The sequence below is a fragment of the Nymphaea colorata genome, chromosome 7 (genome assembly GCF_008831285.2).
Source record: "Nymphaea colorata isolate Beijing-Zhang1983 chromosome 7, ASM883128v2, whole genome shotgun sequence".
Lineage (NCBI taxonomy): Eukaryota > Viridiplantae > Streptophyta > Magnoliopsida > Nymphaeales > Nymphaeaceae > Nymphaea > Nymphaea colorata.
Window position 1 is genome coordinate 3082960 of NC_045144.1, and position 19205 is coordinate 3102164.

The following is a 19205-nucleotide window of genomic DNA, read 5'->3' on the forward strand; positions in this document are numbered from 1 at the left end:
AGAATTTTCTGGCTTCGCCCTTGCTACAAGGCTCTGGATTCTCCCTTGCTACAAACAAGGCTGCTCCATCTTAGCAGCTACACTCTTAGGAACGACTCTCCAAGTGTGAAGGTGCTAGTTGCTGAACGTGCTTTCCTTCTCAACCCGTTGAGGTGACTCAAACAATGATATGAAATGCTCCCCTTCATTCCTTCTTTTTGTTTAATTTATTATTATTCCTAAACTTAGGACATGTATGACAACCTCGGATCTCAAACCAAAGGGTGATTTGAAATCCCTTTTATGTGTGACCCACGTAGCAAACAAACAATGGATTTCAGTTCTAGAGAAAAATGAGAATTGAGATTTTCAATATGTGGGTGAAACCTCATATTTGAGATCTGATAGCAATGGGTCTAGCCTCAAATCTTTGTTTTTAAGATCCTAGTCATCGTGTCGTACTTCAGATCTCAGATCCAACGTAAACAAGTAGCCCCTTTACTTATTTTGCATATGGATTCACTTCATCCTAAAAGAATGCCAAAACAACTTCTCAGAACTTGATTTACTATCAAACTAGGTATGATAAGTTGCGCTGATGATCCTCTTTCTTTAATGAAGACTACACATGCTAGACGAAGCACGAGTACTACATTTGAAAATTTCCAACTACTCGAGAGCCAAACCATAGACTTCATCTAATGATTTCATGCGCCTCGTCAGGTAAAAAGATGGCTTGAAGCTAAATGCATTATGGCTTGCTAATTATTCAAGTTGGCCCACCCCACAAGGATTTGATGATCAGTTTTTTGAATCCTCTGTTGGTACTTTAACGCTAAGATGTTTATTTTCCCACTTGGAGCAAAGTTGTAGTATTTCACAAAATAATAGAACCATCACAATTGGTCCGATCCAATAGTCATTGGACCTGTATGAGAGGGACATCAAGGGGATTGTAAATGGTGATTAAAGAATGCCCCTCAATGGGGCATCAAAACTCAAAGTAGTAAGGATTTCGCTTTGATGGTTCTTGTCCAAAGGGAGAAGAAGCAAGTCCCCTACATATAGCACCTCTCTGTCTCTCTTTGCTTGAGCTGTATGAGTTTCCAACTCGACACTTGAAACCTTGATTTATTTTTCATATATAGTTTTGAGTTTTCCATTGATGAAGCAAGTCATATATGATTTATATACATATATAATTTTTAACAACAAGAAGGAAAAATAGAACATAATGAGTTGAGTTGAGGATTCTGAGTACAAACTTCTTAAATTTTAGGCAATCAACCCCAAGCCTTGTCCACTATAAATCTAAACAACAGAATGAGGATAAATAACAAATAAATACTATGAAAAACAACAAATAAATAACAAACAAAAGCTAGATAAAGTCCATTTTTATAATACCTTGGATGCATGTTTGTCTTGCATCGAATTGTTGTATCTCTCCTCAACAGTTTTCTCAGGAAAATGTAAAGAGTTTGGAAATATGTTTCTTATATCAAACTAAGAAATATATTTTTGGAAATCTGGAAATATCTTTCTTTATCATCAAACACAAAAATATATTTCTGAGTCATCTCACACACATCAAAATTGGAATTGAAAAGATTTTTCTCATTCCATTTTTCCATTTCCTATATTTCTAGAAATATATTTCCAAAAATATATTTCCAGGCCATCAAATGGCCCCAAAGGAAAGGACATTCTGGAAAGGTTCTTGTCCCCCATATTGCTATCAATGTCTTCATGTTGCACGAATGGCAGATCACCCCTTTGGCCTTCCCCTTTCTGGTGAATGGTTGGGCACAATGGGCAGGGAAAGAAAATTTTCCAACTACTTTAACAACATGTTTGGATGGAGGGAGAGGGAGGGAAATGAATAGAAAGAAAGACCTTTTCTATGTTTGGATGACTAATTAATATGGTAGGAAAGGAAGAAGAAGAGAGAACTAATAACTCTATTTGGATGTAAGGGAAAGGAAAGGAAAGGGAGATGAAAGAAATGAGTTTTTAATGTAATTCCAATCCCTCCGAAAATGGAGAGATTGAATGGGAAAGGAATGGATGATCATTTCCTTTCCTTTCTTCTTCTTTCCCTCTCCATTCCCTTCCCTTCTCATTCCCTTCCATCCATTCCTTTCACTCTCTTTCTTCCCTTGCTTCGCCCACACGGACCTTCACCAATACGTAGCTTTACTACTGACTTACATCATTGACTCTTTAGTGATGACTAATCACCACTACATGCCTCTCTTATCCTAAAAAAGTAAAAGTAAAAAAAAATTGATGTTATTTACGGAGCAGGTACACGTTATGTGCCTACAGTCAGAGGAATTCCCGAATCTGATGATCATCCGTGTGCATTGAACCAAAGTGCTTCTGCTTCCTTGTTCTGCACCAAACTGCGCCGAAGTGCTTCCTTGTTCGACAGTCACTACAACAAATAGGAGATTCGCTGATGGGATGGCCGAGAACATTGGCGAATAGAGATGGCTGCTGTCAATGGCAGCGAAGGTAAGTAGAGAACACGCTCAAGGATACCTAGGTGGCAATCATGACGCCAGGAATTGTTGACACTGGTGGTCGTCACGAAAGCCTGGGTAGAGGGTAGACAATCAAAGAATTCTCATTATAAAGTGTTTAAAACAACTCCCAGTTACGACAGATAAGCATTTCTGTCATAATAGTTTACACAATTGTTTGCTCACAGCCGTCATGTCACACCTCGACCTTTTGACACTCAAACATTTTTTTTTCTAACATCCAACATCGAGGTGTGACTACACAACAGTTCAAAAAGAAATGAGCCAAGCAATTCAAAACAATGGGGCAAGCTTTCCATTATATAGCATTTCAGTTCAACTGTACATTTGACACAAATGCCCCAAAATCACAACATCGATGCCTAATAAAAAACAAGGCATCAGTAACACCAAAACCAGACGTGCCGACACTACAAAAACCAAACCCAAAACCTCCCCAATAAGACGTGAGTGTAGCCATCTGCTCAGCCTGCTGCCCCGGGTTCGCCAAAACCGAAGAAAAGAAACAACTGAAGGCTTAACCTTCGCAGTATAGCAACAAGCCAGGAAAAGTCCAAACCCTCTTAGGTAGGGCTCAATTATACAAGGAAACATCAGAACAATCTATCATTATGTCGTGTCAGGACACGACATGCAAAGGCCACTCAATAGCTACAATAACATAATTTCAATCACATGCAAGGCATCCTCAAACATGTCACTTGCATTCATAAGCACAATAGTCACATGCACATCAATCATGTACACTTCAATCACATACATTTCAGTTTCATTACTATCATGAATTTACAGTTCTCGTGGGTGCAAACACAGGCACATGCACACCGCAAGCGGCCTACAACCGAGAGACAACCCCCGTGGTGGCCCAGAACAATATGGATCAATTTATCCGCTGCAGTGGTAGAGCACTTATCCATAGATGTGTGAATTCCAAGGAGAGATACTCAGCCTTCCCTAGACACCCAGGTTGGAAAGGCGGGAGCCTACGCCCCAAGCACATCACACAACAGTACTGTGGGGTCTTGCACCACCTGCGCCCCGAACAGGCGAGACCAGTGGCGAAAGCGGGACAACTCCCAAACACATAGTCACATCCCACTGACCTCTCATCTCTTATTCTTTCATTCTTATACTTATACTTGCGCAAACACAATTAACTGGCTAGCTCATGGGGTTGGTTCACTTCACGAGTGAACCCACACCTCCAATTGCCTCCACACGAGGGTTACACATAACAACAACAGTTTTGGCTAGCCGTCATAACAATATGGGTACAACTACCTTCTGTGCAATCATTTGCATCATTGCCCACGGCAATGTGTATTCAATAAACACAACATTCACATTCATCATCATAACAATCACATCTTTGAAACTTAGCCAAACCACAGAGAGCAGTCTCGATCTGTGGAGGGCTCGTAGCTGTCCTATGCAGTTATCATTCTATGATGCTTTCTAATGCACAATTGGGGTCGAGGAGACACTCGACTCGATACCCTGCCTCATCTGTCCTTAACAGTTATCAATTCTAGCATGCACATGCAAATGTGTAACATTTTCAAAACAATTACTATAAGCATTTCAAAACAATTCATATCATATATCAATTCATGTACATGCACACACACATTCATTCACGGAACAATCAATCCATTCACATCACAAATCTTAGGATCTCATGATCCTAGGAATACACATTCACACACTTGCCCAGGCAGGGATTTGCCTGGAATGTCGCCATACCTGTGGCGCGTTCACAAGACTCTTCAAAATGCCTCGAGCTTCGAATCCGGTAGCTCAAGGTCGACGGGACATGCCCGGTGTACCTGCAGACGTAAACAAAATATAAGATTCCTACTAGATACTCAAACAATTCAAACAAATACTAAATAAAATCGTTGAAGCACGTGTCATCGCCTCAAGAGAGTGTCGACCTACAAGCTCTCCAAAAGGCCTCCTCCTTACATCTCGACGTTGCCACCCAACATCAAAACCCAAAGCCATCAATACATCCTCCACTAACACCTTTCTCAAAACTTTCTTTAATCCAGGCGTCAATCCCCAAAGGCACATCCAACTTATGTACGTTATCCCTATTTAACTCCAAGATGCACCCGTTCACAAAAACGCGTGCTACATGCTCACTAAAACGGTCTTAAATTTTATCCACAACATCACAAACTCTACCATGCTTCCCTATTGCTTCGAAAATTAACCCATCATGCTTAAATGGTCATTAAATACATGAATTATCGCTTTTCCAACATAATCCTAAACTTTCCCCAAAAACAAAATCTCTAACATGCGTTCCAAATCATCAATTCTAAACTCTAGCATGCTCAAACAGTAATTATACATGCTCTAATCGATAATATTCAATAAGTTGGGCTTGATTAGATCTTGCTCACCCCAAAACAAGAGTCTGAACTGTTGTAACATCTTCGACAGCCACCCGAAGCGCTCAATCGATCCCCAAACAGCAAAAATCGTGCCAAGACTCCACCACCAACACCACCTAGTCGCTGTTATGAGGGGAAGAATACGTTCCCCTAGCTGCAAATCGACCAAACCCACAATATAATCAAAATCAATGAGAAGGGGCCTCAAGGGAGGGGTCTGCCATAAAAAAAAAACCTACGGTAGATGTTAGGTAGGCTGAAAACGAGAGGGAGAAATGGTTCGGTCAAAAGGGGAAAAGAAGGCAGTGAGGTGAGAGCACGTGAGAGAAGGGAGAGAGGGCGCTGACAGAGAAAAAAAAAAGAGAGAGCGCAAGAGAGACGAGAGGGCAAAATAGAACGCAGAGGGAGAGAGCGTGCAGAGAGAGAGAGAGAGAGAGAGAGACGGAAAAGGGGGAACAACAAGGGGGAGACAGACAGAGAGGCGACAGTGGGTGAGAGTGGTGGAGGAGAGGAAGGGAGAAAGAAAGGATAGGGAGAGAGGGAGACCGATGGCTTACCTATGCAACACCGTTGCCGCCGCCGCCCTCGCCGCTGCCGGCACCACCTCCGTCTTCTTCCTCTTCTCTGCACTAGCCCGAGTGCACCCAGGAGATAGACGAGAGAAAAGAGGGAAAGGCGAGGGAGAAGAGCCCTCGCGTCGTTTCTTTCACGCCAAGGGTTCGGGTCCGGGTCTGAGTCCCGATCCGACCCGACCTGCTTAAAACATAACGAGCGTTACACGTCATGACGATCAGTATCTCTCAATTTGGTTTTTTCCCTAGGCGCGTTTGATCTATCCAGAATAATAAAATTTTAGAATCAAATTGTTCATTTTTTAAGAAATTAAAATTGTTAAACAAATAGAGTATTTTGTTTCTAGAATTTGGAAATTGAAATTATGGAATTTTCAATCTTGAATGGAAATTCTAAACCCTGAAACGCCCTTAGGGGATGTTTGATACAACTAGAATCTGTTGACGTTTTAAGAAATTGAGATTATTAAACAAACGAGATATTTTTTTTTTAGAATTAAGAAACTAAAACCTGGAATTTTAATTCCATTAAAGCCCATTTAATGCCTTAAAATATAGAAATAGAAAGAACTTATTAGAAATTTATTTCTGGGATCGGTGAATTGAAAACAAAATTCACATTTTCAAATTGTATTTGCTAATTTTGGATTTATATTTTTGAAAACAAATTCAACGTTTGATAGCTAAAAGTTGAAACCTTAATTTGTTTTGAAATTTTCCTTTTCCGCCTTTCTTTTCTCTCTCCGCTCCGCTGTTCTCTCTTCTTCATCGGGACAAAAAATCCAGACCGGCGAGAGGCGACATGCAAGCGGCAACCACCGAACCGAGCTTGGCGAAGTTGCTGGCGTTGCATGGAGAAAACCCAAACTGTTTGCAGGTGGATTAATGTTTTCTTCTTTGATATTTTGTCTTCTTCTTCTGTCTTCATCTGTCTCTATTCCGGCGAAATCAGATGATGATGGACCGGATGTCTCTCCTTATGTCCCTCTCTCACTCTCTCCCCACTAGAGAGGGTTGCTGTGACCCTTTGCACAGAGAGAGTTTTTTGCATATCCAATTATAACATGAGAATGAAACTCAGAACCCAAATAAAAGGACTTGATGATGTGCTAAATACATGCTTATTACATATGACATATACATAAAAAAGCAAAAAAATATGAAACAAATCTGCCAGATATATGCTTGAGATAATGAAAATGAGAAAAATGTGAGAGGTTAGCATGCATGTCGAACAGTTATTGGGACCTTCCACCTTCTTCTACTGGCCCAACACGCAGCAAAAAATACAAAAATTTGGAATTATGATTCTAGGAAATCAAACAGGAAATGAACTAGGAAGAATGAAAATCATTCCTCTTATGCACTTATATAGGCAAATGATTATGGAATTCTTGGTCCCAGAATTATTTTTCTAAGCCATCAAATTAGCCTTTCGTTATTCTCATTTCTAATCATTTTGAATTCGTTTGCACCTTTCGTTTGTCTATGTATGAATGCCAGGGTGGCCACCTTTGGAATTTTCAAATATTTTCTTTTACTTGCAATATAGTTTTATATGCCCCTGGAATTTGGACCCCATGAAATTTTAGCAACAAGGTAATACCAAGAGGACACATTGTTTGTTATTCCTGTTCACCTGCAAGTTGATTTGAGCCCTTTCACCTGCGTGAAAGGACGTAACGAACAACCTGAAATTAAAAAAAATTACTAGCTCATAAAATAAATTGCAAAAATTGTATTAAAAAGTTAGAAACTATTTCAACTAGTTCCTTTATGCAATTGCAGAACATTAACCGCGTTTTAGGTTTTTTCTAAAACATTTCAAATTACGCCATCCCCTTGGTCTTGTTTTTTCTTGAGCATGCACAAGGACTCCAATGTAGAGGAGGCAGGGCTTTTTTATTTGAGCTTGTGAGTATTAAATCAGTGTTGTCAAATGCGTTAGTCTAGTGCACTCGCCGTGCATCATGCATCAGACGTTTTTTTTACTTTTTTTTTCTTAAAAGTAACGTTTCCTGAATTTAAAAGTTAAAACGGCTTGTAAGTTAAGATTTTAAAATAATGATGAGGGCAAAACGAAAAAAGGTTTTCAGAAAAAGGACGCTGGACGTGTGCATGATTCTCATGGCTTCGTGACGAGTCCGCTCCTCCTTCCGGCGTCGGCTTCTTCCTCCAGTCACAGTGGCAACCACTTTCACCGGCAGCGGTAGTTCGAAACGGTAAACCTGAGCCGTTAAGCAGCCTGCTCCCTTTTCCCAAGCATCTCCTCTTCTCTTGTTCTCCTATTTTCTCTCTTCGGCTGTCTTTCCAGTTCTCCCCCCCCCCCCCCTTCTAATCAACTCTCTTCGGCTGTCTTTCCAGTTTCCCCAAGGGGATACACTGGAGAGAGATAGAGATGCTGGACAATGGCGCAGCCACAGGGTCCGGCTACCCAGCAGCTTGACCTATGGAGAGAGACCTTAGAGTTGGTGGCTTCGGCTGTCTTTCCAGTTTCCCCCAAGTGCCACCAACTCTAAGGTCTCTCTCCATAGGTCAAGCTGCTGGGTAGCCGGACCCTGTGGCTGCGCCATTCTCCAGCATCTCTATCTCTCTCCAGTGTATCCCCTTTCTCTCCTTCTCTCTCACTCTCTCCGTGATTGGAAATTTGGGATTTGCATGGTCTTTCTTTTGTTTTGTTTTATTACTCGTTTCCTATGTGAATCTACTAATATGTTTTGCTTTTGTGAATCTGTGGACGTGGTTTATGTGATCCTATGAATATATTGTTAATTTTTATTCTCATTATTGCTGTTGAGACCAAGATTAAGAAGGGAAATTGTGGGAATCAAAATCGGATTCTGGAGATCAGTTCACCAATTTGTGAAATGTCGTGCTAAATGCCATGTATCTGTACTTTCCTAAATCAGGGAATCAAGATTTATTGTTGTTGAGACCAAGATTAAGAAGGGAAATTGTGGGAATCAAAATCTGATTCTGGAGATCGGTTCACCAATTTGTGAAATGTCGTGCTAAATGCCATGTATGTGTACTTTCCTAAATCAGGTAATCAAGACTTATTGTTGTTGAGACCAAGATTAAGAAGGGAAATTGTGGGAATCAAAATCTGATTCTGGAGTTCAGTTCATCAATTTGTGAAATGTCGTGCTAAATGCCATGTATGTGTAGCTTCCTAAATCAGGGAATCAAGACTTAGTAGTAAGTTCTTTTTCTCTTTACTTTTGAAATTGGAACCTTAATTTTGTTAATGGTTTGAATTTGATAGATCATAGGTAGAAAATACCTGCTGCTCAGGCCTCCATGCAAAATTTTGTAGCTCTGCCCTTGTTTGTATCTGTCAGGTCCCTTTAACTCTTTTTTCCTTTCTTTTAGATTAGACTCGTTGGTTAATAGTCTAGGTTGGCAAAAGGTTTAAAATTTTCATTCAAAAAATTATGTTAAATATTTGATATTTTCATATTTCCTTACCATGACTTATATTTCTTGTCTCTGCTGGAACTTTTTTTTAATTTTGGTTTTATATGAATGTTCACATTACTTTTGTCTCTTTCTGCAGGACCAACTCATTTAGGTTCAAGTGAATTTCTTCTCAATTTGTAGCTGATCAAATTTTATCACACATTTGAACGTAAGAAATGGGAGACGATGCCCAGTTACGTACATGGGTCTCTGAGAAGCTATTCTCAATCTTGGGCTACTCGCAGCCAGCAGTGGTCACCTTCATTATTGAAATTGGTAGGTGAAAACCATTTTATTTTCGAGCTCTAGCTTGAAAGAACTTTTCTTTAATTATTTTTTTCCTTTAAATTTGAATTGGGGCATGTTTCTAATTCCCTGATTTATACACTTCTGCAGCAAAAAAATCAGCTTCACCAGCTAATGTAGTTCAGAAACTTATCGAGAATGGCTTTTCGTCATCAACAGAGACACACGTATTTGCTGAAGAGATCTATTCTAAAGTTCCACATAAGGCCGCTAGTTTAAATGTAAGATTTAATTTCATGATGCTGTGCTTGCCAATGAGTACTTTAATTTTTCAGTAACTTGACTATCTGTGGTTCTATGTCACATAGGTATGGGTACAGGTACAAGTGTGGAACACTTTCAAAAAATTTAGGTACAGGGACACGGCTGTACACACACACACACACACATATAAAACAAAAAAGTTTTAAACAAGCAAAACAATATAGAAAGTTCAATTAAAGAAAACTAAGTTGCTGGAAACAACAATGATGGTCAAAAGATCTTGCTGGAAAATCCTGCTGAACAGGTGGAGTTAGGTCACAGAAAACATGAACAATCCTTTACTTTCTGTCAAGGGCTCTTCATTTTCATGATTGTTTTTTTTTTTTTTCTTAAACTTAATTGGTTGACAAACATGAACTTGGTCAACTTTGACTGCATGCAGAAAATGATGGATACAGCCATGGGTGTTTTGACCACACCTGACACAGGTTTGCCCATGTTCTGGCCACCTCTAAGGGTGTGCCCTTACAAGGGCATACCCGTGTCAACACAGGTACCTCACCCAAATAAAGGTACCTGTGTGACATAGCTGTGGTTTTATCTTTGTCATTGTTTGCATGATGAAATGATTTTCTATGTACATCTATTCATGAAGAAGCCTTCATTTCTAGGTGACACCATTTCGAGGGTCTGTATATATATGTATAAGAAATGACATGGCAATAGAATAACTTGTTTTCTTTTCTGTGTTTCCTGGATTGTTGAACTCCCACTATGCCTTGGGAGGTTAGTATCTTGATGATTGTAATTCACTCAAAAGTTAAAAGATAATCATCCAGGCTTGTCAACAAGAATGCGGCAGTCTTCTAAGTATTTCCAGAACCAATACAGGGATTGGTATTGGAAAATGGTCATTTCAAGATTTTGTGGGATTCAAGGTCTGGGGAATGATGGCTTGGGTTGTTTAGGAAGCAATGTGAATTCTTGTATAAGCACAAAAATTCACAACTATCAAAAAAATCATATTCTTGACAAACACATAATGTGATTTGCATCCATTATGTGGGTTCAATGCAAATTCAAAAATATTTTCTTCTTCTTTTTTTTTTTTTAAATGGGTTTCCTTAGAAAGGGTTTTAGATAGTTTTTACATTAGAAAGTTCAACATACAAAAAATAAAAGAGTTAAATGAAGAAGATATTTAATGACATTTTTTGTGAAACCTTGTGAGGCATGTTAGAGTGCTCTTCCTATGGAAGAATGGTCAAAAAAAGGAAAAAAAGTTATATAGAGAAGATCTATAGTGTATATGATGGCCCTTTCCTGAGGATTTTGATAGGTGATACTGTTATTGTTGGGAGTTACAGAAACATATTTGCTGGAGCATTTATATGATGATTCTTGTGTATTATAAAGCTTCTTTAGCTTATTCTAGTAGGCGTGCGTTCCTTTCAGCACAGCTATATTAAGGGAACATAACAGTAGCTGCTGTTTTGCTTGCAAGTAAATGGTTATATGATGAACTGTGATTTATTTATTTTCTTTAGAGTTACCAAAAAGCAGAGAAAGAAGCTGCACGTTTTGCTAGAAAGCAAATGAAATATAGTCTTGTAGATGCTGATGAAGAAGAAGATCAAGTATCTGCAGTTTCAGGAGTTCCATCTAAGGGTTGCAAGGGTTCTGGTGTTCAAGCTAAGCATATTATAAAAAAGATGTGTAAGCATGAAGAAGAAGAAAAAGAAGACGAACACAATAAGGTATGAAAATATAACATGTCTTATGCATGTCACATCTTGTTTGGTTCCTTTAGTTGTTATGGTAACATTTCATTTAATGCTGAAGGCGACTATCCAAGCAGTTAGGAGAAAAGAAGATCGATACTCTCATGATGATGACAATTATGAAAGAGAGGTACATCATCTCGACTTAAGAAGTAGGGAATGAGTGTTTCTTATACCCCTAATCTCTTTTGTCTGGCTTCTTTGTTGGGACTATTTATGTCTCAAAGCCCAAAGGTCACACATGCACCTGAGGTTGTAACAAGAAAACTATGCATCAGACTGTTCTTCATGCAATACATGGTGTTCAATTTTGTATTCAATGTTGTCTTGTATTTTCAAGTGACTGATGCATTGTCAAGAAGCACAAAAAAGTTCCTATTTATTATTGTATCTAAATGTTTTATTTTGTTTCAGATGATGTCCTGTTGACTGATTTTGTACATGCATATTCTCCATTAAAGTGTTAAGTTTCATTTGGGAAGTTGTGACATGATATTGAATAATTATGGCTTTATCAGTTTGAAGCTTATTGGTCTAAGTCATGTTGTAGCTAGAGTTAGATAGAATACGTGATCAGCAGGAGCGAATGGAATTGGAAAAACGGCTTAGAGAAAAGGATGCAGCTGCAACAAGGAAGGTGAATGGTCCTTGGGCACATTTTTAGTCTACTTTGTTTGCCATTTTAGAAGTCGAGGACTGAGTGTTTTTTATAAATGTTCTTCACATATTTTCCTGGGTTAGCTTTTTCTCCCATTTATGGCTATTCATTTGCTGGTTGTTCTACAAATGCATTATTTTTTTTATCTCTTATTGCAGATTATGGAGCCAACTTTAACACAGAAAGAGGAAAGTAAGTCAACAAATTACTAGTTTATAATTCTGAATATCTGAAAGTCAATAAATCATGAACTTATGCTTATGGATTTCTATATATATTTTGTTATAAATAACAGAGGAAGCACTTCAGAGATCAAAATCTCAGCAGAACAATGATATTTCAAACTTCAGGTTCCAAATTTAGCAACTCAGTTACAGCGTTCGCCTTTGGAGTTAGGTTTCATGCCAGAAAGTTAACTTAATCCTGTGATAATATGCTTTATATTTGTTGCAGAAAAGTTTCAAGGCAAGAATATCTAAAAAAAAGAGAGCTGAAAAAATTAGACGAGCTTTGGTATGTTTATTCAGCATTAATTTGCTGAGAGGTTAATAGTTGTTGAATCTACATTATTTTGTTGTTTTAAAGATAGAATTTCAGTCTTCCGTTTTCCTTCTATATTTTCTGCTTCCACTCTTAGGGATGACATTGAAGATGAAGAGTATCTTTTTGAAGGCGTACATGTAACAGAAAAGGAGTGTCAAGAAATGAGGTAATTGGGAATATCAGATGTTTTTATATGTTCTAAAACCTGAGTTTCCTTATCTCTTTTGTCTTTTATATCCTACTGCTTTTTGGCACCAACATTAGTACTGGTACATACTAAAGAAATTAAAAGATGTGAAGTACATACGTAAGGTATACATGCTGATGTTGTAAAGTGCATAACATAATGTTTATTGGTGAGAGCAATAGCGATCTAAGTAACATGGTGACTTGGGTGTGATTGTGGTGTGGAACAGACAGGTTATATTCCCCACCCCTACCCTGCACTTGTGTCACATTGCTGATTATATGCTAGTGATCACAAGTGGGTTTTAGGAGGATATCATATATTGCTTTATAGAAAGTTAGCTTGCTTATTGCATTGTATTGCACGATAGGCACCGATACAGCACTGATATATGCAATTATAAAATAGGGACAGAGTGTTTATATATGTACAACATGTGTATGTACTATGTACACACTCACATGCATCTATATGACATACAATAACATGTATATGTATGTCTTTTTTCCTCAGTAATCATATTGCTTTTAAAATTTAAAGCTGTTGTATTCTATATTTCTATTCATTTCAGGTACTGTTGTCAATACACATGAAAATCATTTCAAAATTTAGAATAGGTGGCTTTGATGTATCTGCTTCGATATGCATGAGAGTGAGAAACAGGCTCCAAGTGAAACAAGTGCAACTATGCAAGTAGTTTGTTTTGAGGTTATAGTTTTGTTCTGAATATTGAAGCATATTCAACTGGTAACGTCTTCTTAGGTCTATGTTAAAAACATAAAACTTCACTGATGTGGTCTTCTTTTGTATGTTTTCATTGAGTGTTTTCTTTTATTTGTTCATGAGGATCAATTGGAACAATAATTAATGTAGTACTGTTGGTTTTCATATTTTATTGTTGGAAACTGAATTCTATTTTCATCCTGTTTTTTAGGGGATAAACTATAGGCTTACTGCAGTAAACTTGAGGCCGTGCAAGCCTCATGCCTGCTTATGAGCAATTTTCCAGCTGTACTTAATGTTCAACTACCATATAGCAATGTCCTTAGATGTGGTGTTCTTTTCAATTCTGAGAAAAATGATAGAGCAAAAAAAGACACAGAATATACGATGCCAAATTTCCAGTTTTTATTACGTTTTGTGATTGATTATGAAGGATATAATAAGAGTTTGTGTATTTTCAGGTACAAGAAAGAAATGTATAGACTTGCAAAGAAACGAGCTGAAGAGGTGGATGAGATAATGGAGGTACTTGTTATGCTTTATGCCATCTTATACCTGGAATGCAACTTCTAATCTATTCTTTTTTCCTTACCTGTGTAAATTAAAATGTGTTCAGTCATGGGTGCTACTATTATGATGGTTCTGGCAAGTGCTTACTAATTTATAATAGTTATTAGTTTCTGTTGAATTTGGAACTTTTTTTTTTGTTTTTATCTTGGTAAATTAGTTACTCAGTTGTTAAGCATTCACCTTCCGCCTGTTATTATGTTTCTTTTGTAGAGTGCAAGATGTTTGACTTGCTTCAAAAGATAAGCATCTTCACTGTTGCGAGTAATGAGCTACATTTTTATCTTTAAACTGCTTAGCTGCTGCTTGATGTTCTAAGCTGCAAGGAATTTGTAATCCTACTTGTATGTCAATGTTTTGGTACTCTGAGATAGAAATAATACATTGGACACATACTCCAATAGGCATCCTCCTCTTGTGCATTATGGAAAAATATGACTAGGCGTCATCTTTGTTGCAACTCCCAAGTTTGTGCTTTGATGCACTCAACGTCTTTTAGTACAAGTAGAGCATTCCTGAACTTGACTTCTGCAACCTGGGATCATCTGGATTAGGAGGGGGGGGGGGGGGGGAGGGGAAATTGTAATTGAGCGAAACAGGATTATGATGATTGTGAATATGAGAAATTTTTCTGTATGATCTTCATTGTCACTGTGCTATAGTTTAGGTTATGAAGCTTATGTGGATGAAACAGGCATTTATTTGTAATTCTCCAAATAATATATTTTAGTGTGCGAAGTTAATATTTCTTGGTTATCGCTTAACAAGGCCATTGTCAGGGTAACTCTGATCTATTTGAAGCCTAAGATGTGACTTAGCCATTTTTGTCACTGTCAGTTGTTATAATGGGTTTGGGAGAAAGAAAAGTCATCCTTAGGTTGACCCTAATCTCTCTTAAATATTAAAGGAATGGTAAAAAAGAAAAATGACATCCAAGTCCACAGAGAAAATAAAAAATATATGAAACAGTATCCTTAATAACTTTCTAAAATTCTAATAACTACCCAAGTAGCTTAATTATTTCCTTCAACACTCTCCCTTAAGTTGGAACATATGTGTCTATGATGCTCAATTTGTTACAATATTTTGAGGACCCAAATATAGATAATGGTTTAGAAAACAGTAAAAACACCTGCAACCTGCTCTCAGTAGAAACATGAATTGTAAAAATATTCTATGCTTGAACTGTATCCTGAATATAGTGATTGTTTACTTCATTATGCCTTGCAATATTGTAAAAGCCATATTGTAAACACATATCGATCGGGCCTGACTTATATGCCTATCTTAAATTTATTTCTCTTAATTCATAAAAAATCGAAAAGAATAGAAAAAAATTAGCAAAATTCAGGAAAAGTCAAGAAATATGTTTTCCATATAAAACAGCTCATCACAATACCACACATATAATAAACATTAATAATTCTTCATCGACACAGATAATAATGATGACGATATGATAAGCATGATAAAGTTGAAATCTTGAAAGTCTTTTATAGTAAAAATTTTACTGTGTTACATCATATCATCAAAGATTTAAAACATATCATCTATCTATTCATCTTCTTCATTATAATATTCATCATTTTTTGCTTCATTATCTTCATCTCCTTCAAGTGGAATGTCCTCAGCATATGTAGGCTGTCCTTCTTCACCAAACACTCCTACTCATTCAATGTTCAACCACTCAAGATTGTCATCATCAAATAGAGTGGCCGGTTCTTGTTCTACCCAAGAATTTAACATATCTATATAGTCTAGGCTGATGGGATCAAATTGGGTATGGTGCTTCCTCCTAGATGTTGCTGCTAATTGCGTAAATGTTAAAAGCAACAAGAGAAAAAGTTAACAAATTGTTAAAACGCGTTATTTTCGAAAAAAACATGAAAAAACGTGAGAAAATGGAATGCCGTTTAAAACTTAAAAAAAACTTGTTTTTTTTGAAAAAACATGAAAAACTAAAAAACGTTTTTTTCACATTTTTTTAAATTTTTTAAATGCGAAACAGTTTTTTTTTTCATTTTCTATTTTTTATTTGTTGCAAGTTTACTTATCTTTTGATGTTTGTGTTATTATTTTCTCACTTATTTTATTTTTTTATTTTTTTTAAAATACCATTTTTTCCCTTTTTTTTCAAGCCCGCTATTATACTCGAGAAAAACCTTGCTGTTTAAAACTTTGAGACGTTATTTGTGACTAGGATTGCAACACAAGTGTATTTATTATTTACATTTATTTTAACTTCATATTGCACCGAGCAAAGGCAAGGTCATTTAGGTTTTTGTGTTCTAGGTTATTTCTTTTCTTGCTAATATGTGTTGGAAATTATTCCAATTTCTTTCACAACCACTAGCACTGCATGTTTGACTGAGGATAAAATTGCCAACTTCCTAGGTTCTGGGTAGTCAATGCGAACATGCTCCACCACAATGTTACTAGATGCTGACACAGCAAAATGCATCCCTGTGAAGTGCATCATATCATGGGGATGATGTGCAGTTAACCAGATACGTGCCATCCCAGTTTGTGCTTGATGTGTGCGCATGAGCATGCATCAAGGCACAAATATTTTTTATGAAGTTTTAAGGGGCGTTTGGGTGCCACCTTCTAAAAGTTGGTTTTTACAAAAGCAGGTTTTGTGAAAATATTTTTAATGAGTTCTTGAAACCTAGTTTGCATGTTTGGATGACGAGGTAAAACCAGGTTTTCTCTACTGAAAACCAGGTTATTGATGAAAAACCTGAGAGGTTTTGAGGTTTTTCATCCTCATGTGAAAACACTGGTTCATGAAAACAGCATTTTCTTGTCATCCAAACACTTTCAAAAAGTAGTTTTGGAGGCCAAACCTGGTTCTCCTCCAAAACCAGGTCATGGTGTGACATCCAAACGGCCCCTTAACACTATTTTGGACATTTTAATTGTTTACTCTCTGATATTGCTGCCAAATCAGTTTGCTTAGTGATCTGGCATACCAGTTGGTATGCATGATTTCTTGCTAAGTTTTTATTTGCTATTTTTTTTAGATTTTTAGTTACAAAAGTAACTTAAATATTTTAACTGCATTCTGAAAATAAAAGTAATAAACCTGTATCACCAGTGTGTGGTATTGACAAAGGAATGACAAAATGTTAATGAAAAATAAAAAAATAATGTGAAGAAAAGGAGAAAAAAAGGGGTTTAAGTAAACATAAAAAAAAGTTAAAAAAGTGTTCAAGATAAACATAAACATGGTTGAGCTGAGCCCCTACGTGCATTAGCTTATAAAAAGGGTTTTGTAAAGGAAGTATTAAGTAACCGTTATTTAACTTTTTTGAAATTGATTTTTCAATAATAATGGATCAAACAACTCGGCTATATGCTGTGTGGTCCTAGGTTCCAGGCAGGGACATCCGCAAGAAGACTTTAATCCGTCTGTACTTAAAGATGTAATATAATAAAAAAGACTAACAATACATAATAATCTACATATAAGTTCATAACAGTAACAATACATATAAGTACATAACCATACTACTGTATACATATAGGTATCACAATAGTACATATTATATTACAGGCTAACAGTTTATACATATAGCAGGTCGATGCAATATTATACAACAGGTATAACAGATTGTACATAATGATATATAAATATGACAGGTATTCAATACAAATAACAGGAATAACAAATTGTCTTGCAATACATATAACAAGTATGACAGTAGGTATTATATATAACAAAATGGACTAACGTTACATAATAGGTATAACAGCAGGTAATATAACAAAACAGACTAACATTGCATAATAATATATACAAGTTTATAACAACAGACAGTGTAACAAAATAGACTAATAGTACATAATAGCATATACATATAAGTTTATATTTTATAATGGGTATAACAAATTGACAATACTTATAACTATGTGACATAAATACGAAGCAAAACCGTACTAATGTATACATATATATAACAGGTATGAGGTATCACAATACTATATAACAAACTATGTGACTAACAGTATATACATATAATAGTCTATATATATATATATATATATATATATATATATATATATATATATATATATATATATATATATATATATATATATATATATATATATATATATATATAATAGCATAATCAACATAATAATACATAAAAAGTAGGCAACCAATACGAAATAAAGTACATGGCAATATATATACTCGATTAAGAAACTTTAATTAAAAGGGAAGGTGCCTTTTGACTTTCCCATGGACTAGGCATGCGGGCGCCTGGGCCAGCTTAGATGCCAACACCTATCATGTCGCCTAAGTGGTGGACTTAGGCGACGAGTGTGGACTCATGCTTATTCCATGCTTGGGCATCGCCTAGGCGAGGCCTATGTTGTCAAGGCACCCAGGCTTGCCTAGGCAAAAAAGGTGACCTTTTTTTTTATTTTTTTAGTTATGTTAACCATTACATAATAAAATTATGTACTTACTGACTGAACTGTAAGCTTCCATTCCAAGTAAAACTTGAAAAACTGTTTTGTTCTGTTTCAATTGAATGATTATGCTTTGTAAGTAAAGCCAAAAATTAAAACATGAAAAACTGTTCTGTTCTTGTTTACATGACAGATTAAAAGTACATTTCCAGCTTATTTACGTACTGGCAAACTGTGCTGTTCTGTTCTAGCTGATGCCTTAGTTTGATACACAAAGAAGACATCATTCTTGTTTACATACTGTATACATTACAAGTTTACAACAGATTGTACATATAACATATAATATACATAGAACACACAAAACTCTCAAATGAGAAAATAAATCTGTATTCAGGTTGCACTAAGGTCTGCGCGTATTTCTCTGATTACTAGACATGCACTAAACAAGAGAAACTAGTGGTCTTTTTACCATAAACCTAGGTTATAACATGGGTAAGAAGGCTGGCACAGGTTCCATAAAACATGTTTTAAAGCACATAAGGTATATACAAAAATTCATGGTTTTATAGAATATGTACTTAACGTATGGCTGGAACTTCCACTTGATGAGTTGATATAGAATATGTAATTAACATACAACAAACTATACTTAAAGAACAGAAAATATATAATATAACTGCATATAATATAAGTATATACGGTTTAACAGTGTATAATAAAATTACAGGACTTAATTTGAAGGGAAGGTGACTTTTCAGCTTCCCATGGACTATGCGTACCTAGGCACCAGTCTAACACATGTCGCTTAAGTGATAGACTTAGGCGACGACTGTGGGCTCACGCCTAGGCGACGCCTGGG

At 36.6% G+C, this 19205-nt stretch overlaps 1 protein-coding gene across 4 annotated transcripts in view; it reads left to right on the plus strand.

The window, feature by feature from the left end:
• Window positions 1-7598: 7598 nt before the first annotated feature.
• The window catches only part of LOC116257518 (pre-mRNA-splicing factor ATP-dependent RNA helicase DEAH1-like), a 42168-nt gene continuing 30561 nt past the window's right edge, over window positions 7599-19205 (plus strand). The window contains exons 1-12 of one of the 4 annotated variants that reach the window (XM_050078894.1): window positions 7612-7718; window positions 8542-8694; window positions 9053-9231; window positions 9352-9482; window positions 11013-11222; window positions 11308-11376; window positions 11797-11883; window positions 12063-12096; window positions 12200-12254; window positions 12358-12417; window positions 12542-12613; window positions 13819-13882. In XM_050078894.1, coding sequence (XP_049934851.1) covers window positions 9132-9231; window positions 9352-9482; window positions 11013-11222; window positions 11308-11376; window positions 11797-11883; window positions 12063-12096; window positions 12200-12254; window positions 12358-12417; window positions 12542-12613; window positions 13819-13882 — 882 coding nt within the window. In that variant the 5' untranslated portion in view covers window positions 7612-7718; window positions 8542-8694; window positions 9053-9131. Of the gene's footprint in view, window positions 7719-8150; window positions 8695-9052; window positions 9232-9351; window positions 9483-11012; window positions 11223-11307; window positions 11377-11796; window positions 11884-12062; window positions 12097-12199; window positions 12255-12357; window positions 12418-12541; window positions 12614-13818; window positions 13883-19205 lie in introns of those variants that run through there. The other 3 variants (XM_050078895.1, XM_050078896.1, XM_050078897.1) reach the window with 3 other exon arrangements.